This window comes from Puma concolor, chromosome E2 (assembly GCF_028749965.1).
Source record: "Puma concolor isolate L17-30 chromosome E2, mPumCon1.1.hap2, whole genome shotgun sequence".
Lineage (NCBI taxonomy): Eukaryota > Metazoa > Chordata > Mammalia > Carnivora > Felidae > Puma > Puma concolor.
In genome coordinates this window covers 45,006,973-45,030,687 of record NC_141681.1, presented here as the reverse complement: position 1 = coordinate 45,030,687, position 23,715 = coordinate 45,006,973, and the positions used below count along the sequence as shown (strand labels likewise).

The 23,715-nt window shown below is 56.8% G+C and overlaps 2 protein-coding genes across 3 annotated transcripts; one reads left to right on the top strand and one right to left on the bottom strand.

Annotated features, from left to right (window-relative positions):
• Nucleotides 1–155: 155 nt before the first annotated feature.
• Nucleotides 156–7,747, top strand: LOC147573549 (inactive serine/threonine-protein kinase TEX14-like). Its single transcript, XM_086690953.1, is given in 17 exon segments — nt 156–266; nt 877–1,127; nt 3,584–3,698; nt 4,074–4,239; nt 4,319–4,473; nt 4,554–4,614; nt 4,691–4,815; nt 4,948–5,040; nt 5,469–5,804; nt 5,884–6,041; nt 6,118–6,311; nt 6,394–6,466; nt 6,550–6,638; nt 6,728–6,898; nt 7,413–7,462; nt 7,551–7,638; nt 7,640–7,747. Coding segments are annotated over 16 exon segments (2,070 nt in total). The 5' UTR covers nt 156–266; nt 877–994; the 3' UTR covers nt 7,703–7,747.
• Nucleotides 7,748–7,802: 55 nt separating this feature from the next.
• On the bottom strand, nt 7,803–20,786 carry ARHGAP33 (Rho GTPase activating protein 33). Of its 2 annotated transcripts, XM_086690895.1 has the most exons (22): nt 20,637–20,785; nt 18,630–18,727; nt 18,466–18,550; nt 18,031–18,111; nt 17,786–17,923; nt 17,269–17,361; nt 16,576–16,698; nt 16,410–16,487; nt 16,259–16,325; nt 16,117–16,176; nt 15,876–16,028; nt 15,684–15,786; nt 14,313–14,457; nt 14,150–14,232; nt 13,959–14,066; nt 12,477–12,622; nt 11,682–11,835; nt 11,452–11,597; nt 11,298–11,372; nt 9,552–10,226; nt 9,068–9,459; nt 7,803–8,974 (listed from the first exon to the last, which is right to left on the bottom strand). In XM_086690895.1, the coding sequence occupies exons 1-22, from the start codon at nt 20,640–20,642 to the stop codon at nt 8,189–8,191; spliced, it is 3,795 nt and encodes a 1,264-aa protein (XP_086547021.1). In that variant the 5' UTR covers nt 20,643–20,785; the 3' UTR covers nt 7,803–8,188. The 2 variants fall into 2 exon arrangements, with proteins under 2 accessions (XP_086547021.1, XP_086547020.1); XM_086690894.1 differs by having other exon boundaries at nt 7,803–9,459; nt 20,637–20,786.
• Nucleotides 20,787–23,715: the final 2,929 nt, after the last annotated feature.

Here is a 23,715-nt window from a genome sequence, read left to right as displayed (position 1 = left end):
ACCTCCAGCAAGTCCTGGGGCAGGCGTAATCAGGGGGTAACGTAGGGCACAGCCCACAGCTCTGGGGTGGACATCGCTTTTTCTTTTCTCGCGTCACTTCAGGGCTGGAGGGGCGCCTCTCAGGGGTGGGGGCTACTGCGCAAGCGCAAACGTGGCGGGAGGGGGCACTGATGCGCATGCGCCGGTGTGCTTCCCGCTCGGCCCGCCAGAGCTAGAGTGCCTGGGTCACGTGGCAGTCACGTAGTGCTTGCTGTGAGAGCCCAACGGTAGGTGCCAAGACCCCTGGGCTGGGCCCTAGGCCCCCAAACCTTCCTAGAGCTTACTGGGCCCTCAGCTCTTGGCCAGACCCGCCCCCAGGCCGCCCTCTCCCTCCTTCCCATCCTTGGTGGCCCGCAGACCCTACCCTTTGTCAGACTCTGGCTCCCAGCCCACAGGCACAGGCCTCAGATCCCCTTCTTCCTCAGTCCCTTCCCCCAGCGCGGAGATCCCAACCCCGCACCCAGAGGTTTCCCTGAACCTCAGTCCACATCCCCGGACCTCACACCTTCTCCCAGCCCGCAGACCCTGCCCTCAGACTGTCTTCCTCCCTTCGATCCCCTTGCATAGCCTAGAGACCCTGCCCCTTCTCAGGTCCCAACCCTCAGGCCCCTCTTCCTCCAGACCCTTTTCCTAACCCCCTAGATTCCTTTCCTACGCTCAGATCCTATCCCTGGAGGTCCTTACACCTCCCTGAGATGGAGTGCCCAGCCCTCAGACTCCCTTAGATCCCAGACCTGCTGGTTGTAGCTCCCAGAGCCCACCCCTTTGCTCCTTCAAACGCCTAACAACAAATCAGACCTCTCCTGACTCCCCTGCCTTTCTCACACTGCCCTCCAGGACTCCCAGCCGGCTCTGTTTTTATTGCCCCCAGAGGTCCTGTCTTCACTTTCTCCTGCCCTCATGAGACCCCCTAGGTGATCCCCACCCAGGAGCTGACTGAGTCCGGAGCCCACAGATGCCCTCCCCGCGCTCTCGATTCCCCGTGGAGCTGGGCTCTGTTAGGGATCCAGAAGCCCAGGTGGGACAACTGCATCGCCTGGCTGTAGCTGGGGGCCCAGGATGGGGCCTCACGCGGCTCCTGCGCAGAGGTGAGGGTCTGGTCTGGCTGCTGCAGTTGCCTGTGGGGCAAGATCAGGAGGCAGTACAGAAGGTGTGACTTTAGCTAGCCAGTCAACGGCTGTGTAGCGGGCACCTGTTGTCCATGATGGGGATTTAGGGGTGAAGCTAACTTTCTGGGTCATTTCAAATGGAATCTATGAAGAGAATTTAAGAGAATGGTGAAGATGAAGTAGATACACTGAAAAGGGTGGCTTTTTGGATGGGGTGATACTTGTCCCACATTATAAAAGTTGGTCATGCAAAAACCTGGGGAAGGGCACTTCAGAAGGGTGGAATAGCCATTGCAAAGGCCTTGAAGTCCATACAGACTGGGTATGTGTAAGTAGCCTTGGAGCAAAGGGGCTCCGAGAGAGGGCTGAAGCTAAGAGGCTGCGGGTGCAGACAGGAAAGGGCCTCAAAAGTAGTGTGTGAATTTTGTTAGATTTTGTTCTGTGTGTGATGGGAAAACATTGGAGCTGTAAGCAGGAAATGAAGGCCTAATTTACAATTTCCATTTTTTCATTGATTTTTGTAAGTTGATTGTGTATCTGGCTACTACTTTCTGAGCTTAAGTAATCGTCGTAATTTTTGGTTCTTTTACATTTTTTGTTACCTGAGGATGGTGACAGTTCGGCCCAGCCCTTTAAACTCGAATTCTTTTTTTTTCTCATGTGAGGTGTTGGCCAGAACCCCTGAACTTTGTTGTGGGTGGATAGCTCTTTCCTTTTTTTTTTTCCAACGTTTATTTATTTTTGGGACAGAGAGAGACAGAGCATGAACGGGGGAGGGGCAGAGAGAGAGGGAGACACAGAATCGGAAACAGGCTCCAGGCTCTGAGCCATCAGCCCAGAGCCTGACGCGGGGCTCGAACTCACGGACCGCGAGATCGTGACCTGGCTGAAGTCAGACGCTTAACCGACTGCGCCACCCAGGCGCCCCCTTTCCTTCTTGATATTAAAGGGAATTAACCTGTATTTCTGCATTAAGTATCGTGCTTACTCTTGGGTTTTGGTTTATAATTTTTATGAAGTGAGGAAGTTCCCATCTATTCTTCGTTTTTGAGATATTCCCCCAATCCCCAGTCATAAGTAGGCATTGAATTTTATCAGGTGCTTTTTCTGTATCTACTGAGTCAAATGTGATTTTTGTTCTTTAATCCATGAATGTCTTTTCCTACGTTGATTTTGTTATGTTGAATCATCCTTGATTTTTGGGAATAAATCTATTGGGTAATCCCTTTTACTTTATTTAGGGGGGTTGCATATATGATCATAAATGGAATTGAAATATACTTTCATTTTTGGTTCTGGAAGTTCATCTGGTTTGGGAATTAAGGTCTTACTAGCTTCATAAAGGGAGCCTTGCCCTCTTTTTCTCTTTTTTTGTTTTTGGATCATCGTGTATAAGATTACCTATACATGGAATGAAATGATTACCTCTGTAATGATTATATCATGCAATGGGGTGTGTTTAAAGAAGATCCTTCTGCAGGGCAAGACAAATGCAGAAACCCAGTTAGGATGCCACTGTGGATGCAGTGAATGTGGTATTCGGATGTTCCTAAAGGACCACATTTGGAGGGATTTTGTGACAGAGACCAAGCTGGTTTGGACCAAGTGCATGATTGATTTTAGTCATATCTGCCAAGGACATAGGAGTGCAGGGACAAAGACACCACACATTTTCCCTCAGTAGGGATAGGGGCTAGGGCCTAGAGGAAGACGGTTGAGTCCAGGGTAGCTGGGAGCAGTGGGCGAATGGGCTTCATGTGCGGTTAGTTACCTGTCCGCATGCAGCAGCCACAGCAAGGATGATGGGTGGGGAGAGGAGGGGTTAGCAGGGGGATCTGAGCAGGATGATGGGGGGGGGGGGGGGGAAGGGCTTGGCATAGGCGTGGAGGCTCAGAGGAGACTGCTACTTGGATTCAGCTCTTAGAAGCAATATTCAAAAATAAACTTGAGAGATTTCCTGGTAAAATCCAAAGAGTTTGCTTTCCTTGAAGAACTGGATGCTGGCCACATGGGATGTGTATACATACACTGAATTAAAGCTGGGTAGAGGCTGCCTGCCGTGGACAGTGCTTACTCCTGTGAGCCGGAGTCCCTGAGAAGTCCACTTCCCCCTGGCCCCTGGGTACTTTTGTGTGATTTTACCACTTATGGGATGGCAGATGGGTGTCAGCGTGGCAGGTAGACATCACCCCTTGTTGCAGCTCTGTGCACTTACTAGTGGTGAGTACTGTGTTGAGGCGAACTCTGAGGCAGAGTCCCCAGTGGCTGGAGGGTGGGGGTTCCAGGACGTACAGATAGAACCTGGAGTCAAGGGTCACCCAGTCAAGGAGGGACTGTGGGGACTGGAAATTGGCAAAGGTGTTGCCTAGCAGCCCTCAGGACCTCTGCCTCTGGAGTAGAGGGCAGGGACGGTCCTGAGCCTCGCTGCCCCTCAGTTGTCCAGGTCGATGGTGAGAACTCTGCTGGGCAGACGGGGCTCTTCCTTTCGGCGCTGCTGGGCCACAGCTCTGCCGTGCAGCTCCTGCTGACCTTCGGCGCCAACCCTAACCAGTGAGTGGACGGATGGCGGTGCCCCCACGCTCCCAGGTCTCTGAGTCACAGTCCCAGAGGTCCTGGGAGCCAGGGCTTTCTTCCGAAGACACTTCTCTCCCTCAGGACACCCTCCTATCCCCAGTGACCTCCCCCTTGTTCTCTGAATTAACCCCTTCTTGTCCTCCAGTGACTATTCCCCTTCTCCTGGTATCTCCCATGCTCACGGTGATACTCTCACCTCTCAAAGACCCCACCGTGTCCCCCAAGTGACCCCTCCTGTTCTGATATCCACCTGCCACGTTCCTTTCATCCCTCAGTGATCCCATCCTGCCACCTCTTGTCCCTGTTACACCCTTTTCCTAACCCATTTCTGTCCTCATTGTTCTGCTGCAGCCGCTGCCTCGATGGCAGCACGCCTGTGCACGCAGGTGCCTTCTCGGGCCGCCGCCCGGTGGTGCTGCACCTGTTGCGGGCAGGGGGTGACCTGCGTCTACGTGACCAGCAGGGTCGCACGCCTCGGGACTGGGCAGAGCAGGGTGGTGCCAGGCAGAGCCGGGAGGTGAGCGGCGGCCCAGGTAGGGTGGGGGCGTGTCGAGCCGGCACCCCGATCTGCTTCAGCGCACCCCGCCCCCATCCAGGTGCTGGAGCTGCTAGAGCTATGCCGAGCCCGCGTAGCAGCACTGGTGCATGGCGGTGCGTTGGCAGCCAGCGCGTCCCTGGGCCAGCTGCAGGCCGGCTCTGTACACCACCTGTGTGGCTCCCCGTGGTTGCCGCGGCTGCTGCGTGCGGACGGGTAACTATCCACGCGTGAAACCCACTCGCCCGCCGCTCCCAGCTACCGTGGACTCACCCCTGTACTTCCCTTTGCCCCAGGGCACCGAGGCAGGAGCAGACCAGAAGACCCCCCCAAATCCCAGCCTTGGGGTTTGGCCAGGTAAGCGGGAGAGGTTGGGGGAGCAGGGGCCACCCCTGTCCATTTCTTGCCTCATAGTCTCACTCTCCATCCCCAGCTGAGCAGCCTGTGGCCACTGGGGCTGCTGACGGGCATACCCCTCGCGGACCCCAAGGAGCTGCTGCCAGCCCAGGGCGAGCCCGACCGCACCTACGAGAGCAGCTCCCGCACCCTCATGGCCAAGTGAGAGCTAGCCCCCCCCACGCCCCTGCCTAACTGTCCGGCAGAGCTCTGGGAGGTGTCCAGCTCTCCTAACCTCACAAGGAAAGCCCCCTTGTCTCAGACCTGCACTCTTACCACCTCCTCATTCTCTAGCCTCCTGTGGAGGGGCCACCCTGTGACGGCTCGGCAGCTGAAGGTACCGGGAACTCAGCCTGATGTGCTGTTGGCCGACCTTCAACACTGCAGGTACCCCCACCCCCACCCCCAGCCTTGCCCTCAGGCTAGCCCCGTCCCACAGACCAGTCTCCTGCCTGCCTGTCCTACTCAAGTGTTTCACAAACAGAAGGCCAGGAACGTGACAGCCGCCACCGTTGTAGTCTTCACCTCCAGGCCAGCGCTTGGCACGGACCCCTTACCGGAGTGACCACCCCTCCCCCTGACCGTAAAGTGGCTCCCCGTTCCTCGTGCAGTGTGTTACAGGCCGGTTGTAGGGAGGGTACCACAGGTGGGGTGTGAAGTGGGTGCCGGCCCTGCGAGCCAGGTCTCAGTGTCTCCTCTGTCTGGTGGCTGGTGCAGATCGTCAACCCCTCGCACGCGGTGAGCTGTGCCCAGGGGCAGCCCCCACCGTGCAGGTTGGGGCCTCCTTGTGAGTGGCCTGATCTCCTCCCACCCAGCACCCTGCACCACCCCAACATGTTGCTGCTGATGGCACTGAGCCCCTCGGCGGACCTGTCAGGACTGTGCCTCCTCTTCGAACCCGTGTGGCTGGGCTCCCTGCACGTGGTGCTGCACCCACGGGGACCGAGTCAGGGAGGGCCCCGCACTGTGCCAGGCCTGCCGCCCGGCCACCTGCTGCTGCAGGTGCTGGAGGCCCTGCTGTTCCTGCAGGCCCGCTGGCGTGCTCATGGCGGCCTTAGCTCTCATGCCGTGCAGCTGGTACGGCCAGGCCTGGCCAAGGTGGGCAGCCTGGAGCACGGGCGCCCGCTGCACCGATGCTGGCCGCCGCCCAGGTGAGTGCCTGCCCCACCTGCCCGCCCCTGTGTCCCTGTCCGGTGGCCACTGGCTCACCAGGCCCCTTGGCCTCCGCAGGCCACAGCAGGGCTACCCCCGGGGAGGCCCAGGCCCAGGGCTACCCCCGCCTCCTGAACTGTACCCATGGCTGCCACTTGAGCTCATCTGCGGTGACGTGCCTGCCGCCACCTCAGATCTCTACAGCTTCTGCATCCTGGCCCAGGAGGTCTTCACCGGTCAGTGAGTGATCCTACACCCCGCCCCACGGAGGTACCTGTACTGTTTCGGTCCCCCAGTCATGCTTCCTCACAGGAGAGCTGCCCTGGGCTGGGAGAAGGGGGCCTGAGGTGAAGGCTAAATTGGAGGCAGGTGAGAGCCCGGCCCTGGATCCCCTGGTACCAGCCCCCTACCAGGCCCTGGTTCAGGCTGGGCTGGGCCTAGGGCCCGCTGACCGCTGGGGCAGCCTGCAGAGTACTCGATACCTGCTGCGGGAGGCCATGGCCCAGGTACAGGGCAGGTTGGCAGGGTGGGTGGTAGCCTTGGAGCCTTAGGCAGGACCCACGTCCCATACTCAGCCTCCTTCCCCAGGACTCCACTCCTGAGGTGAGCTCCCGGAAGCATTGGCCCACACGGTACCTTTCATCCCAGGGTTCCCCACCAGGTGAGAGGGCAGGGAGTGGGTGGGAGCAGGTGGTGAGCTCAGCTCTGCTCTCCCCATTCCAACCAGCTGGTCTGTCCCCCCAGAGACACTGTACTGTGAGGTGGCTCCCAGAGCCAAGACTATACCCAGGCCTGTGCCCCCTGTGATGCCCCTAGGCCCCTCCCCATGCCAGGTAGGAGCCAGAGCAGGGACATGGAAGACCAAGGGAGCTGTGGGGCACCTGGGCAGGCCCTGCCAGCTCTCTGCCATGGCTCTTTGCAGGTCCCGGAGACTCCTGAGACCCCAGGCCACAGCAGAGTCCAGAGGGGCACAGCCTGGGACTCAGGCAGCAGCTTGACTCTAGGCAGCCTGAGCCCCAGCCCCAGCTTCTACCCAGGCTTCAGCCCCGCAGCCAGGGTCAGCCTGCACCGCTGCCTGGAACCCAGCTCAACAGTATGGATACCCGCAGGGCCCTGTGCAACCATTCATTTGTTAATCTTTCACCCCTCACCCCAGTGTCACCAACCCCAATATCCCTGGCTGCCTCCCCTTTGACCAGGGACTCACAGGACACCCCAACTTTCCTGTCACTCACCTGTGCCCTCCTGACCAACTCTGTTTCACCCAGGGCCCTGTCCTGTGCTCTAGCCATCAGGACTCAGCCTCCCTTCTGGGGACCCAGGGCTCTTTGGAGGAGTTTGAGAGGAAGTGCTCAGTCACGATTTAAGCCCTGCAGGGACTGTGGCGTCACACACACAGGGCTGCCCTGCGGGGCCCCTCTACCGTGTGAGCCTAGTCCCTGCCTGCTGACCCACAAGGAGGCATCCCACACCCTGGAGGCTGCTGGCAGGGAAGGCCATGAGGGCAGGTGAAGCAGAGGACCCTGAGCCTATCCCCTGCCCCGTGCCACCTTCCCGGGCACCCTCCATGGCCACTGGGTGGCAGCTCCAGCCTTTTTCCCCTGCAGGTGCCCAGTCCCGAGCTGATCAAAGGAGATCTCTTCTCCAGCCTGCAGAAGTGAGAAATGGGCCCTGCTGGGGGACCCCGGACCCCTTCCTCATCCCCGGGGTAACCTTGGCTCCACCCCTATTCCACTACTCCCCAGGATGGACCTGCTGGAGGAGGTCATAGCAGAGCTGCAAGGTGGATGCCAACTCGGAGACAAGCCCAGCCTCGACCCCACTCCTGACACAGATTCTTAGGGTGCCCATGACTGCCTCCCTGAAGATATCACTGCTCAGAGCCTCCCAGGAGTGACTCCCCGTTCAGCACTTGCTGAAATGATAAAGTGATAAAGCAGCCTATCTGTCTCTGCCTCTTTGTTCACTGCATCTGGCTCCAGCATGACACTAGCAGCCATGTTTTCACCATTTTTATTAATTTTATCAGATGGTTTAGTGGGGGTGTGTGGGGGGGAGATGGGCAGGAGCTGTTCCCCAACCCCCTGTGCACAGGGCAGGACAAGCTGGGGGCTCCTGAAGGGAGAGGGAAGACAGGCTGTTAGCCTAGCCCTCAGATTTGTGCGAGAGCCCCCAGGATGGGAGGACGGTGGGGGGATGGGTGTGCCCTTCGGCCCAGGGTAGGAAAGCTATAACAGGTTAGGGACCCACATCAGAAACAAGTTACAAAGTTAGAAACCAAGGGTAGGGGTCAGGAGCTCAAGAAAATACAAAACAAGGGATTGGATTGGGCCAAGATCAGTGAGGGGGAAGGGAAAGGAAGAAGGTTTCCCCCAGCTGTGGCTCAGCAGTAGCTTCGGGTCTGACCCTCAGAATGGAGGGACCAGCTGGGAGTGGGGTAGGGGGGTGGGGGACCAGCCCCCTCCCTTCCTTGCCCCCCATTCCTGTACAAGGATCCTCGGTGGTGTTCACCCCCCCTCCCGTAGGCTGGTGGGGCTGCCCTATACAGCAGAAGAGGCTCTGGAGGGCCCCAGGGCCCAGGCACCCTGTGAGGGGTGTGGGGGCCCCAGGGGGCCCGCTGTTTCTGGGGGAGGCGGGGGGCTGGGGGGCCAGGATCTGAACGGCTACGGGGGTGGGCAGGAGGGGAGGAGGAGCTGGAAGAGGCGGGTGAGGGACCCCTGGGCCCCAGAGCTAGGTTGACATAGAGGGGCTCAGGCCGGGTAGGGCGCCGGGCAGGATGCTGGGAGGCTGAGTAGCCAAGGTGGTCATGGGGAAAGCAGGAGGGGGGTGGTGGGTAGCTGAGCAGGAAGTCGGGGGACCTGTGGAGTGGTGGTGACTGACCAAGCAGGCCGTATGAGGCATTGAGCCTATCTGGGGGCATAGAACGAAAGGGACTCCAGGACCGAGTGGGGCCAGAGTAGGGGGATCCCTCACCTGTCTCGATTTCATAGTACAGGTTCTCTCCCCTATCAAGTGGTGCAGGGGGACCTAGGGGGCTCCTCCAGACCGGGGCTGGGGAGCTGGGCTGGTAGGATGGGGAACCCAGGGAGTACAAGCCTGGTTTAGGGACCCCAAGGAAGGGTGGCAGGCACTCCCGGGGGGCCGAAGAGAAGAAGCCAGGAGTAGGAACCTGTGTGGGGACAGAATACAGGAACTGAGCTGCTGTCTCTGGCTCATCTCCACACCCCCTGCATCCCCCACTTGTCCTGAGCTGGGCACTGACCTGGGAAGGGCCTCGGAGCCCCCTCCTTGAGGTCCCTGGGGGACGCTGGCTCCTCACCAGGCTCCCGTCACTTTGTTGCCTTGGTAGGGAAGGTGGGGGTCCAGGAACCCAGGCACCCGGGTGGGCTAGGGAGTTGGGGGCTGGCCCAACCCCTGAGGTCCCTGGGGGCTCACCGCCCACCTCCAGTGACAGTGAGCGGTGGAAAGGGGAGTGGGGAGCAGAAGGGGTGCTCCCATGCTCCTGTTGGCTCTGTCTCTGGGCCACCTGCTGAGCCCGCTCAGCCAGGGCCAGGGCCATGAGGCGTGCTGGGTTCTTGGGGGGTGGGGGCGGGGCTCCCCCAGGGCGCAGGAGGGACAGGGGTGGGGGCAGCAGCGGAGAATCCGTACCAGGACCTACACAGAGAGGAATGGGAAGAGGAGTCAGGCAGGTCTTGGGTGCAGCTTCTGGGTCTATGAGGGTGTAGGGTAGGCTGAGCAGGACTCACCGTGCTGGCCTTGGGGCCCCCGGGGACCAGGCAGTGACAGCTTGCTGCAGATCTCCTGTTGGCAGGTGTCACTCAGCTGGGCCTCGGCTCCACGCAGCAGCAAGGGGATGAGATGGGGCCGCAGGCCTGGGTTGGGGCTGAGGGCTGGCGTTGGGGTGACTGAGGCAGGTGTTCCCCCAGCCCCCAGCAGCTCCAGGACAGCAGGTGGCACTGATACAGCTAGGGGCTCTGAGATGTCCAGGGCGGTGGGCGAGGCAGGGTTGGTGGTCCCACGGGGTGAGAGGGCCTGGGGGGTCACCCTGGGTGGGAAGGCAGAGGCAGGGGCTGGGGGTGCTGGGCTGGCAGGAGGTGCAGGGTCCCCTGGTGTGGGGCTGCTGCAGCGAAAGGTCAGGGGATCAAAGTCGAGCCCCCGGAGCCCCTCCAGGCAGCGGGGTGGGCTGAAGTCCAGCTCGTCACCATCATCTAGCCAGGCTGAGGTTCGGTGTGAAGGGGAGCCAGAGAGTGCCCCCAGCCCAGCTGCTGAGGATCCAGATGACGAGGACTCAGAAGAGGAGGAGGATTCAGAGGAGGAAGAGGAGGAGGACAGGCTCTCGCAGGAGCCAGCAGGTGCTGGGCCCACAGGGAAAGCATCGCTGCTGGAGTGGGGTCGCCGTAGCCTGTGCAGCCTCTGGAGGCCTGGAAGAGGGGACAGTTTGGTGTCAAGGGCCAGAACTTTACGTACCCATACATCAGTGAGAATAGGGCACACAGCCCAGTGGGTTGGTGGAGGAACGCGAAGAGGCACTTCCCTGGATAGGGTCACAATGGCTGCGAATCCAGGGAGAGCTGTTCAGACTCACAGTGATAAAGGAAATAAATGGCAAGACCATGAGGAGAACCATTCCAGACCCAAAGGCAAGAACGAAGTCTGACAACCACATAGCTTGTGAGCATGAGACCAATGGGATCTCACAGGTAGCTGGTGGGAGTGCAGACTGGGGCAGCCATATTTGGAAAACAAGTGGGCCTTCTCATGTACAGTTGGACATGAACATACCCTACAGCATGCACCTCCATCCACTCCTGGGTACGTGCAGCGCTCTCACCAGAGTGTGGGGCATGGCAGAGATTGCTCACCAGAGCCCCCTCAACCCATCGGGAGTGGGACGGACATGCAGCTCTGGATGGGACATCCACACACGGCTACCAGAGAGCAGCTGAGAGGAACGAGCCTGGGCTACACTTGGCCACATGGGTGGCAGTGAGTGAAAAGTGAAGTTCTTCATCCAACACCATACCCCCTTTCTTAGGATACCTTTAAAGATCCAAAGCCACTAGGACTGTGCTGTATGTTATTTGTGCAGACACCTACAGGTGAGGAGACCTTAGAGCAAGGGGATGCTGACCATCAAGTCTTGAGGGCACCTCTGGTGGGGAGGCAGCAGATGCGAGGGGAGAAGCTTGCAGGTAAGGTCGTGGGGCTCTTTTAGTTCTGGCCAGTGGGTTCATGGGTGTTCATTTTATTATCTAGATTTGTTTTTCAACAGGAATGCATAGAAGACTGTTTGAAAGGACCCTGCCTGAACCAATGATCACAGTACATCATGAACCAAGGGTGATGCTTTATCCAACTCATTGTACCTAATGTCCAGATTAAGGAAAAAAAAAACCCAACCCACCAAATTTGAAGCACATTTAGAGGCCACCTCAGGGCCCCCGGCCCTCCCAGTTCCACCTGGGCGCAGGCATGAGCCACCCTGTGCTCACCAGCTCCACTGGCCTGTGATGACAGAGACTCCTCGCTTTTGGCAGATCTCAGCGTGACGGTGTCAGGTCGGCCACCTGCTAGGAGAGGTACAATGGTCACAGGGCACTTCAGAGTGCCTCCCCCTACCACCACCGCCCACTGCCGGCCTCTGACCTGAAGGCTGCGGTGGGGCACGGGTGCCCCCCAGCCAGGGTAGAGGTTTCTTTCGGGGGATGCTGGGGCCCCGGCCCAGGGCAAAGAAGGTCTTCCAGCTGCTCCCCCCTGGCTTTCGCTGTTTCTCGCCTCTCTCCCTTTTCCTCCTGGGGTTTGCATGAGACACAGGAGGCAGTTTGAGGATCTGGGGCCTCCAGGCTGATCCTATGCTCCCCTAGCATTCCACTCACCTCTCCACAGGTGAAGCTGGGGCCTTGGGAGTTATGGGCTCCGTGGGTGTCCCCAGACGGCCCTGGGTGCGAGCCTGGGCTTCCTCCAGCGTCAGCAGGCGAGTGGAGGGGCCGCTGCCCGCAAGTGACTTGGGCCTGGGGAGGAGGCAGCGGCCTAGGGAATTGGGAAAGGGGGCAGCTGTCAGCTCAGGGTGCCATTCAAGGCCACGGGCAAAGCCAAGCGCTACAGCCCAAGCCCCGGCCCCGCAGCGTGCCCACCCGGGCTGGCAAGGCAGGGGGCCAGGGCGGATCAGGCGGGAATGGGTGGGCAGCAGGCAGGTGAGGAGGAGGAGTGAGGCAGAACGAGCTGATGAGGAGGCAGCTCCCGGCAGCCAGCGAGGGCAGCGGCTCTGGCTTCAGTTACCTCGGGCCAGTGGGCCCTCCGACGTGCTGAATCCTGATTGGGCTGGGGTCCCGGGTTGGGCGGGGAGTCTGGGTGGGGCCAGGGCGGGGTCAAATCTGGGGACCTCCCACCTCCTCCCAGATGGACCCATGGCCCCAAGAGCCCCCAGGAGCTACAAGGGGTGAAGGAAGAACGATGTCCGGGCCAAGAAGTGGGGATCCTGAGCGTAGGAGCTGAAATGAGAAGGGGGGGGGGGAGGGGAGGGAGAGGCCGGGGCGGGGTCCTCAAGGAGCCAGGAGGGAGGTCCACCTTCAGTGGGGTAGGGATAGGGCTGGGAGCCCACCTGCCCTCCCACTGCAGCCCTAACAATGAGGGGGCAGTAGCCAGGACATGAGCGGGTGAGATGGGCGTACCTGCAGGGTCGAGGCCAGCAGAGGAGAAGGTGTCGCTAAACAGGACATCCACGTGGGTGAGCAGGAATTCCACCACCACAGACTGCACCCGAACCTCCCTGAAGGCTGCGGCCCCACCCAGCCCCACTGACTCCAGTTCCATGGACCTGGGTGGGAGGAGAGGGAGGGAGGCCAGATGCTTTAAGCTCCAGCTGGTGGATTTTAGCTACCCAAAATGGGGAGCCAATGGAAGAAATGACTGTCATCTAACACCTCTGACCTTCCCCAAGTGATCACATCTAGCATTGGGTTCTCAACCTTCCCCCAAACCTCCTTCCTCCCTGTCCGCAGCTCAGTCAATGCTCAGGCCAAACACCTCCGGGTATTGTTCCTGATCCCCCTCTTTGCCTCACACTCACATCCACTCTCTCAGAAATCCTCCCTGCTCCACCCACAAAATCTCTCCAGAATCTAAACTCTTCCCCACTGTCCCCACGCCCGGCCTGGCCTCTACCCTTCCCATCCCAGACACCACAGCTCCTCCCTGCCTCCCTGCCCCCTCCCCCTCCATTCTGTGTTCTGCCCTCTGCAGTCTGCTCCCCTCTGCAGCCAGAGGGAGCCCCTCCATGCTGGGTCAAGGCCCTCCGGGCTCAGAGCCCTCCCCTGGCTGCACCCCTGTCCTGGTAAAGTCTGTCCTCACCATGACCCACAAATCATAGGTCACTCCCCTGTCTGGTCCCCTGGCATCTCTGACCTCACCATCTCCTCCCCCTCAACCCCTCCCTCCCTTGCTCACTGGGCTCCAGCCACACTGGCCTCCCCGCTGGTCCTCCAGCACACCGGGCACCTTCCCAGCCTCCAGACATTGGCACTTTTGGTCCCCTCGGTCTGGTTTGTTCTTCCCCAGATATCCACATGTGTCCCTCCCTCACCTTCCAAAGTTCTTAAATGTTACCTTCTCCGTGGAGTCTTCCCCACCCACTTTATTTAAAATTGTAAGCTGCCTTCTCTTTTTGTTTCTTTGTCCTCATAGTTCTTGTATCCACCATCTGATGTACCACCTATTTTATTTGGGACAGAGAGCTTGCCTGTCTTGGTCACCATCAAATCTTCTGTGGCTCATGCTGCTACTGGCCACAGAAGCTTCTTGCTGAAGCCTTCCCTGCCACTCTAAAAATCTCAAAATACCATGACCCTGTGCATCTCCCTTCCCTGCTTTGTAATCTTTCTCCTTGGTACTCATCACTATCAGACCATAGTCTCTATTTTTCTTGTTGATGGTTCATTGTTCATCTCCCCCATGAAAATGTGGACTTAGGAGCACAGGATTTTGCTCACTACTGTGTCCCAGTGCTGAGGAAAGGAACTGGCACACAGAAGGTACTCAAGAAATATGTGTTGAATGAAATGAATGAGAGCAAAAGTTGGGTTCTGGGTGTGGGGGGCATCTTGAGGCCCAGCTAGTGAAGGCTGAGGGGGCAGGCTGGTGAGTTGCCAGCTTACCGTAGCAGATTGGGTGCCCAGACAATGGCCAGGTTGCGGGCATGCATGCTGGTGTTGGCGCTGTGTCTTGCCATGCGGGCCAAGTGCCTCAGCAGGTACTCCAGGGTCCTGGGGGTGAGAGTAGAGGAGGACACCTGAGCCTCAACTCCCTTGGGACCCCACCACAGCCCTTCCTGCCCCTCCTGGTTTACCTGTAGTGTGGTGGGGGCAGCTGTTGGATGACGTCGTGGACACGCACCAGGCGTTCCTCCTCCCCAGGCACTGACATGGCTTCCTGAGATTATGCACAAGCATGATGGGGGCTGGGCCAGATGCATCCCAGCACCCTCCAACCTTGCCAGCTCCCTTACTCACACTGAACTTCCCATAGAGCTGGTATGTGAGCAAGGGGTTCGGCAGCTCCCGGAAGTACAGCTTGCAAAGGGAGGACACACTGTGGATGTCCTGCAGAAAGGCGGGGCCAGACAGTTCAGGGATCCTCTCACTGTCAAACTCATGCCTGAGGCCACCAGGTCAAAGAGGAGAAAGATTCAGGTCAGAGCCGAACCACCTGGCCATGTTCTTCCCCCACTTCCCAAAGTGGCCACACATAGGTGCACGCACACGGATCCTGTGCTGGGCTCTTCAGAGGCAGAACCTTACTGACCGCCTCCCCCCCTCCCCCCTCGCAACAACTCTGTGTGCCCCAGAGAGCATGCCTCATTTGACAGCAAGGACACTGAGGCTCAGGTGGGAGATGCACCTGCTGTGGGTACCCAAGGCTATCTGAATCCAGAGTGTGACCATGCTCCTTCCACGAAGCTGTCATTCTCCTGGCTTCTGGAGGTCACTGAAAAACGTGGCCCAAATCCCAATAGCCCCTGCTCACCACTCTCTGGTGATGTCCCACTGCTCTTGGGTAAACATCCTATCATGTGACCTCATGCCTGTCTCTCAGAGTCTCAGGCTCCACACCGACACCTCATGCCTCCTGTCAGCCCCAGTGCTCGTGGCTCACTGCTTCCCCCTTAGACTCTTCCACATGCTGTCCCTCCTCAGCTCAGAACCCTCCTGTGGTTACCCCCTTATTCTGAGTAAAAGGCAAAATCCTAACAGTCATCAAAAAGGCCCTGTATGCTCTGCCCCCATTTCCTTCCGGGACATGACCTCCTGTCGCTTTCCCTTGCACTAACTGTTCCCTCCATGGTGAATGTTCATCCCAGCACGTCCACACAGCTCACTCCCTCACCTCCACCAGAGCAAGCTCTCTCCCAGGCGGCCTTCTCTGCCCACCCTATATAAAACTGCAATACCCCTCCCCAACTTATTATGAGCCTCCCCACCCCATTCTATTTTTCTCCATAGTACTTGTCACCTGCTAGTACACACTCTCATTTCCTTGTTTGTCTCTCCCTCTAGTATGTGAATCCCATGAGGGCAGGAATCTCTGGTTGTCTCTCATCCACCACTGTGTCCCCAGTGCCTCATGCTTGGCATGTGGCAGGTACTCAATGAAGGTTGATCTCTTTGCTTCCAATGCTTATTCTGCTCTTGCCTTTCAGGTCTCAGTGTGGGTATCACTTCCTCAAGGAAGCCCTCTTTGCCCCCAGCCCCAGTCCAACCCCACTCTAAGCCCTCCTAACCCCCCTGATAACTCTATGTCCCCAGCACATGGCACAGGGCCTGAAACAGAGATGATGCTCAGTAGGAGTTTGTGGAAGGAAGGGCTTGGTGGAGGGCCCTCACCGTAGCCTCTGGATGTTGGATGACACTCCTGAGAGCCGATAGATTCCATCCACCACCCCATGGGCCTCAATAAACTCAGAGCAGCAGCGAAGCACCTGGGGCACTGGGGAAAAGCAGGGGCTCAGGTCTAGGCAGGTTGCAACCAGGGTGGGAGGAGAGGGCTGGGCAGGGAGACATAGGGCCTGTCCTCACCATCCTGGCCTGAATTGCTGAGATGCTCTCCAAGGTCACAGCCAAACACCCTCTGCCTCAGGATGCCCCGCTGCCGTAGCCGCTGCCGAGAAGGGCGGGAGCGCATGAATGTTCGGAGGAGGCCAGCCAGCTTCCCACGTGGCCGGGGCACAGCTGTGGGGGTAAAGGCAGGCCACACAGGGTCAGTGCAGCCACTGATCTTATGGTGGGGGGCAGGGGCCTGGCCCCTTGTTCCCATTACCTGAGGTCAGAGAGGAGACACCCTGGGGAGTTGGGACACCACACGGGGGACCATCGGCATCTGTGGGTGAACAGTAGGTGGAGAGAATGGATGGCAAGCAAAGGATGCAGGGAGGCCTCCACATTTTGCCCCTGGCACTTACCCCCCTTTAGTCCTGGGCCAGGCCGCTCTGTGAACAACTCCACACACTCACTGGGGAAGAAACCGACCTGAAGAGGGTTTGGGGTCAGCAAGTAGGCCACCCTACCTGGCACAGTGCCCTGCCTCACTTGTCCACCCCAAGCCAGGCTCACCTGGAAGCCTCGCTTGCCCCTCCACCAGCTCCGATCCTCAGTGGGTGGCATGTCGATCACTGAGACAATGTCTCCCACCTGAGAGTGGGAAGGTAATTGGAGGGAGGGTCAGAAGGGACAGGGGAAGTGGGGAGCCCAGGTGGAGTCCGCTTCCCCACAGCCTCACCTCGAACGACAGCTCGTCTGGTGCCTGGGCTGTGTACCGTTTTATTACATGGGCAGCGGCCACCGCAGGGATGTTAAGGGAGGCTTCCTCACTGAGGAGCAGTCGCCGGCCATGGTTGTCCAGCTGAGATGGTGGGGGGAGAGGGATGTGCAGGGAGAGGCCAGAAGAAGATAATAAAGGCAGAGGAGGTTCCTCCATGTCCAATGGAGCTCACTACATGTCCCCTACCTAAAAGCCTTTGTCAGTCAGAGCTATCGGTCAAAGAGCTAAATTCTTGCCCCTACCCAACAAAGCCCCTCCTTCCTCTCATGTCCCAGGATACCCCTGCACCTTCATCCTCCATGACACTGCACATTTGGTATCTAAAAACCGACTGGTTTAAGCCACTGTTGGCCAAGTGTTCTGTGAGTTACAGAGTTCTGTGAGTTTCTAACTGATATATCTTGAAATCCTCACATCCCCATAGTCCAATGCCTCTAACACACACACACACACACACACACACACACACACACACACACACACACACTCATTCTCTCTCACAGGCATGTGCCCACACAGACACTGAAATATCAGTGCCTCCTCCACTCTGGCTCGTTTCTTTGCTGTGCCCACACACTCTCTCCGGCTGGTTCTCACTCCTCAGACATCCCTCACTCACTCCCCACCCCAAGTCCCCTTTCCCGGGCCTACCTCCATCCAGGTGAGCACAGGCCCACAGTTGAGGTTACTGTCCACCAGTCCTGACAGGGTCTCCAGGTATTGTAGCAGCAGTGGTACCAGCATCTGGGGGCAGGTTGTCAGGATGGGCTTTTGTGAGGGGAACTTGAGAGAGTCACTGCCCTCCTATACTGCCCTAGCTCACCTCTAGGCAGGGCTGAAACTCAGCCTGAATGCATGGGTGCTGCTCCACTGGTAAGCACTGAAATATTTTCATATCAGTTAGTAAATAGGCTATGCCAAGCTCCTGTGTGCCCCCATTGGTCTGGCCATGCCGACTCTCCCACCAAATCCCCTGGAACTCCCATGATCCTAAAGCTGAAAGGAGCCTCCAGAACCTTGCTGCAGCTTTATTCTGGGCCTCTCCATTCTGATTGGTTGGAACTTGGGCCATACCAGTGTTTAAATATTTAACTATCCTCCCTTGATGGTTTCACACAGTGCTTATGAGGACACACCATAGCTGAGGCTGGGACCATAAACAGTTTACCTGGGCAGCCCTGGCACCCTCTGGGGGTGGGGGAAGCTCTGGGAGGCAGGAGAACCTCCTGTCAAATATGCACCGGTGTAGGTGGGCATCCAGGGAACGGAAGTCATCGTAGCTGCGCAGAACTGGCCACGAACGGCCCTGAGGGAGCAGGAGGGACAGAAAGGGGCAGTAGTCCTATTACACTGAGCCAGTGTAGACCACGAAGACCAGTCTGTCAGGCTAGATGAGAGGAGGGGTGGCCTCACCTGGCAGGTCACCTGTACCCCAAACACCAGCTCATTCTCTCCAGAGAAGCTGGGGCCTTCACGCTCTGGAGACAGCAGGAGCTATAGTGGGAAATAAAGGCTCAGGTAAGGGCCTCACTTTTGTCCCAGTCCTGACATTCCCAGGTTAGCACTATCTAGAAATGGATCTGTGTCCCCTGCCTGGGGCTCCCTAAGGGAAGGGCCCGCTGATGTCTCAGAGTACAGGGCCATGGCACAGTGCGTACACCTAACAAAAAGTTAGGTGAATGAATAAAGAAACGAACAAATGAATGAACAGTTCTCCTCTTCCACCCTGCACCTCCTGCCAGCGACTGCTCAGCTATTCCTGAGATAGGCTTCAGGGGTAAAGTGGCTGATATTGCTTCAAGGTTGGGTAGGATCTCACCCTCCCACCTGGGTGCAAAGCCCCCATACCTGAATATGGCCAAAGTCAACATTCTCATAGTGGAAATGGGCACAGTCAGCCAGCCGAGGGAAGGGACCTCGAGGAGCCGAGAGCCTGGGGGACAGGTGACACATCACTAGTGGCTCCTGTGCTTGGCCCCCCTCCTAAGCTGAGCCTCACCCTCACCTCTCACCTTTTCCCAGGCTTCCCCTTCACACTAGGCCCCCCAGTGTGGGGCAGAGGCTGCACTGAGCCTTCCCCTGGGCCATCCAGGCTGTCAGTGCTGCGAGCCTGTAGAGCAGAAAGAAGAATCAGAGGCCTCCAGAGATGGGAGCAGAGAGACAACGGGAGCATTGTTATCTGTGAGCCTGGGCCCAGAGGCCCGAATTGCTTCACAGGCTGCCCTGAGCATGGAGCAGAAGGGTAGGTCAGGGGGAGGTGAAGGCAATTGAGGGTAGGCCTGTTTCTTTGTGGGTGGTCTGGGGTGGGGGGCTGGAAGAAAAGGGACTGAGGGTGAGGGAAGGAGAGCGCACGCTGGTACCATCTCTCCCTGTTTAAAACCCTCCTTTAGCCCCTGCGGAGTATAGTCATCTCCCCTATGTGCCTGTCCACACCTTTCATTGATGTCTGGACAATCATAGCTCCCATCTTATCAATCTTCCTGCTTCTAACCTCTTCCCTCCTGCTCGCTTCTTCCTAGCAAGTGCTGGTATAATTTTCTTACCACACAGATCTACCTCTGTCTCTCCATAGATCATAGACCTTCAATGGCTCCCTGTTATCTTCAAGATAAACTCTGAATTCTCAGGTCTCTCTTTACCACTCCAGCCCAGCCTTCCCCCCAAATGGCCTCTACTCTCAGGGCTCACACTTTAGAGTCCAACAAAAGCACGACCTTCTCATTTGCTCCTAGGCCTTTGCAAAGATTGTTCTCTCTGCATGGGACACTCTTCCTAATTCTTTCAGTAGGTTCACTCCTCCTCATGCCTCAGGTCTCAACTCTCATTCTGTCCTCTTGACCCAGGCTGTGTCAGCCTCCTCTTCTGGACTCCTCTATCCCCATTCCAGCCCTGAGCACTCTGAGATGTCACTGGTGACAAGCCCATCTCCCCCATTGGACTGTGACTTCCCCAGGATCAGGGACTCCAGCACATAGCTGGGCACAGAATTGATGCTTCTCACAGGGAAGGTTGCCTGATTCCTCTGTGGGTCCCAGTGTCCAGTTACACAGCAGGAACCAAGTAAAACCTGACAAATAAATTAACCAGCTGCCAGATAGGGATTTTCCAGGCTGGGCTCTAGCCTCTCCTTCCTTCATATCCCTGAGACCCCAAGTTCATCCTTGGGTCTCACCCTCAGGTCTGTCCCCCTCCAGCTCAGAAAGCTCCTCAAAGCAGGATGAGATCTGAATCTCTTTGCACGTGGAACATGGGGTCTGTCCGGAGGTATCAGGGAATGTCTGTTAAATGAGCGAATGAGAGAATGAATGGATGAATGAGCAGAAGCAGCATGGTGGGAGAGGGAGATGGTGGGGGAGGGAGGGTGAGGACAAGAAGATGGAGAAGGACCCAAGGATCTAGCAAGAGGTACACTGCTGGTTTGGGGTTGGGGTGAAGTAAGGAGAGGGGAGACGCTGGAGAGGATGAGGTAAAGGTTCAGGCTGATGGGGGGTAAGGGAGCGTAGACTGAGAGGAAACAGAACGGAATGAGATGGAAGAGAAAGAGAAGAAAAGGGTCAGGCGGAGGATGGAGCCGGGTGGGGGTGGGGCTCAAGAACGCGAAGGGGGCTGGTGGTAGGAGGGGGAGTGGGCTAGTCAGAAAAGGGTGGAGGTGGGGAGAGGAAGCTGAGGATGGCTCTGGGATGGGGACTGGCGAAGGATCCGGGAAGCTTCAGCAGGCCCCTGCGGGGGCCACTTCGTGGTGCGGGTCCTTCCCGGGACTAGCCCCTCCCCCCCAAGCCTGGGTCCTCGGCCACTGTCACCTCCATCCAGGACATGGAAGGGGATGAGCACTGAGGGGGCGGGGCTGGGGTAAGGGCTTGGGCCCAAGACCGGGCCGGGGGACGAGAGGGACCTCGACGAGGGGTGAGGGGCGGCGCAGGCCGCGGGCTCGGGCGGGGCCGGGGGCGGGGCGCGCGGGGCGGGGCCGCGCGCGGACAGACTGACACGCGGACGGACTGACGCCCGCTTGGGCCCCTCACCACCATGGTAGCGTAGCCTCCTCAGGCGCCGGCCGCGCTCGGCCCGTCGCTCGTCGTCCTCGTCGCCGCTGCCGCCGCCATGGCGACACAAAGGGGAGGGCGCGAGCCGCGCGCGGGCGGCTGCAGGCCCCGCCCCTAACGGCTGCCCGTGGCTCCGGCGCGCGCCCCACGGAGGCGGGGCAGTGGGGACGCGGCGCCGCTTTTCATTGGCTCCTCCCTTGGCCTTAGGCTGACTCCCCGCCCACCTAGCGGCTTTTCATTGGCTTGGGTTTTGGTCCCATCCCTGGCTCGGCCTCTTCGGTCCCGCCCCGCGAAGTTTGACAGCGCCGCGCCCATGACTGCTTTTCATTGGCTGTCATTGCCCTCCTGAGACACACCCCCAGGTTCTTTATGCTTTGCTTCCAACACTTCTAACACTAAGCCCTGGGCTCTCCCCTTAGTCCATTCTCAGTGACCACTCCTTTGACACTGTTTTCCCCCTTCTGACACTCTTAATTGGATTCTTCCATGGCCTCAGGGCTTTTCTCCACCCCCAAGTAGCTTTTCAAGGTCTCAATCCTCTAGCTCCAGCTTTGTCAGTTGACCCTGACACCGCCCACAGAATAGTGAGGACATTTGCCCATGGATGGTTTTCACTGGCTCAGATACCCTGCCTGGGACATAATCTTTGCCCTTCCCACATTGTCCTTACCTCCTCCTCTACTGTTTCTTACAGGCCGGCCTCCGGCTCTGACTCCTTTTTCATAGGACCTGGTTTAGCCCTCAATGCAGAACATGACCAGGTCTCCTATAAAGCCAATCCCAATCTTTCCGCCTCTAACTTGAGCCAGGTCCAGAAAACACTGTAACAATGCTGTTTCCAAGAAGACTTTCACTGGTCATGTTCTCAACAGGGCCCCTCACCTCAGAAAGTACAGCTTTGATTCATTCTCTCATTCATTCAAAAACTAATCACTTAATTTGTGGCTACGTCAGTATTCAAAGGAAGGGAAAATATATCCTGACTACATGGAGCAGAGATAAACTCTCCCCAATGGTGCTGTGTCCAAATATCTGACTCACAGAATCCATGAACATAAAAAAATGATTGCATTATGTCACTAAGGCTTGGAGATGAGTTAAAATCCAGCGATAGGGCGCCTGGGTGGCGCAGTCGGTTAAGCGTCCGACTTCAGCCAGGTCACGATCTCGCTGTCCGTGAGTTCGAGCCCCGCGTCGGGCTCTGGGCTGATGGCTCAGAGCCTGGAGCCTGTTTCCGATTCTGTGTCTCCCTCTCTCTCTGCCCCTCCCCCGTTCATGCTCTGTCTCTCTCTGTCTCAAAAATAAATAAACGTTGGAAAAAAAAAATTAAAATCCAGCGATAGTAATTAGGATAGTCTTTTGTCAACTAGTTAATTCCTACCTGTCTCACCTTGAACGTAACTTCCTCAGAAATCCTCTTTATATCTAAAGAGCTATTTCCTTCTTTTTTATTTCATTTAATTGTGTGGTTTGTTCAAAAAGGCTGAAGACAAATATATGCCATGTCTATGACATACAGAAGCTACTTTTTTTTTTTAATTTTTTTTCAACGTTTATTTATTTTTTGGGACAGAGAGAGACAGAGCATGAACGGGGGAGGGGCAGAGAGAGGGAGACACAGAATCGGAAACAGGCTCCAGGCTCTGAGCCATCAGCCCAGAGCCCGACGCGGGGCTCGAACTCACGGACCGCGAGATCGTGACCTGGCTGAAGTCAGACGCTTAACCGACTGCGCCACCCAGGCGCCCCCAGAAGCTACTTTTAATAGAACATATCCTATCCTCCCTCTTTAATAAATACAGATATCAACATAATCCTGATCATACATTCTCCAACATTTTATTATGAAAACTTTCTAACATATAGCAAAGTTGAACAATTTTACAGTTTACACCCATAGATCCACCACTTAGATCCTACAGTAAAATTAACATTTTACTGTATTTGCTTTATCTCAATTCACTTACTACTCTATTCATCCTGTTTCATTAATCTTACTATTTTTTTGGATGTATTTCAAAATAAATTATAGGCATTGGTATACTGTCCCCTAAACACTTCAGCATGCATATCTTTAACTAGAGTTCAATATTTATTTTTGAGGTAAACTTCACATACAATGACATTCAGAAATTTCACTGAATTTTGACAAGTGCATACACCTGTGTAACCAAAATCCCTATCCAGCATGGCAACTGGACTTTTTACATGGAAGTCCAGGGCTCCAAAGCATACAAAAGGAGGGGGAGATCAGGGGGATACTGTATCATCTTGGCTAATTTGGTTTAGAAAGTTAAAGCAGTATCATTTCCTCTGCATTCTATTTGTTGAGGCAGTCACAAAGTTTTATCCAGTTTCAAGGAGAAGGGACATAGAATCTACTTTTTGATGGGAAGTGTGTCAAATAATTTGCAGACAAAACAATAGGTTTTTCAATAGTCCAGGTGCCATAGCTTAGGCTGGGGTGAGGGCAGTGGAAGAATAAGGGGTTAAATTCCGGATAGATTTTAAAGGAATTGCTAGCCAAATTGACTGACTGTGGGGTGGGGGAAAGAGAGGAGTCAGGAATGGCCACATGGTTTTTGGCCTGGGCAACTAGAATAGAGCACAGGAAAACCAGAGTGGCAAGTTAGGGGGAAAATTGAGAGCTCAGTTTAAGACCTGTGAACTTTGAGACAGTAGGCATTGGCATGGAAATGGTGAGGAATGGAGCAGGTAGCGGAATACAGGAAGCTGAGGTTCAGTGGCCCGGTCTAGGGTGAAGATTGAAATTTGGGGACTATTAGAATAGAGATGGGCTAGAGATGCCTGAGAATGAGTACAGATAGTTAAAGGCAAGGACCTGGGACATGCTAAGGTGACAGGTTGGAGCAATGACAAGGTGTGACCAGAGAGGTGAGGAGTGGGGTGGGGCATTGGAAGGGTAAGGAGGAGGTGTTTCAGGGAGGGAGGTATCAGCACACTAAATGCTGCTTCTGGCTCAAGCAGGGTGTGGACTGAGGATTGACCATTGCCCAGCACTCTGATGACCCCCATTAGTTTCATACCCAAAGGACAG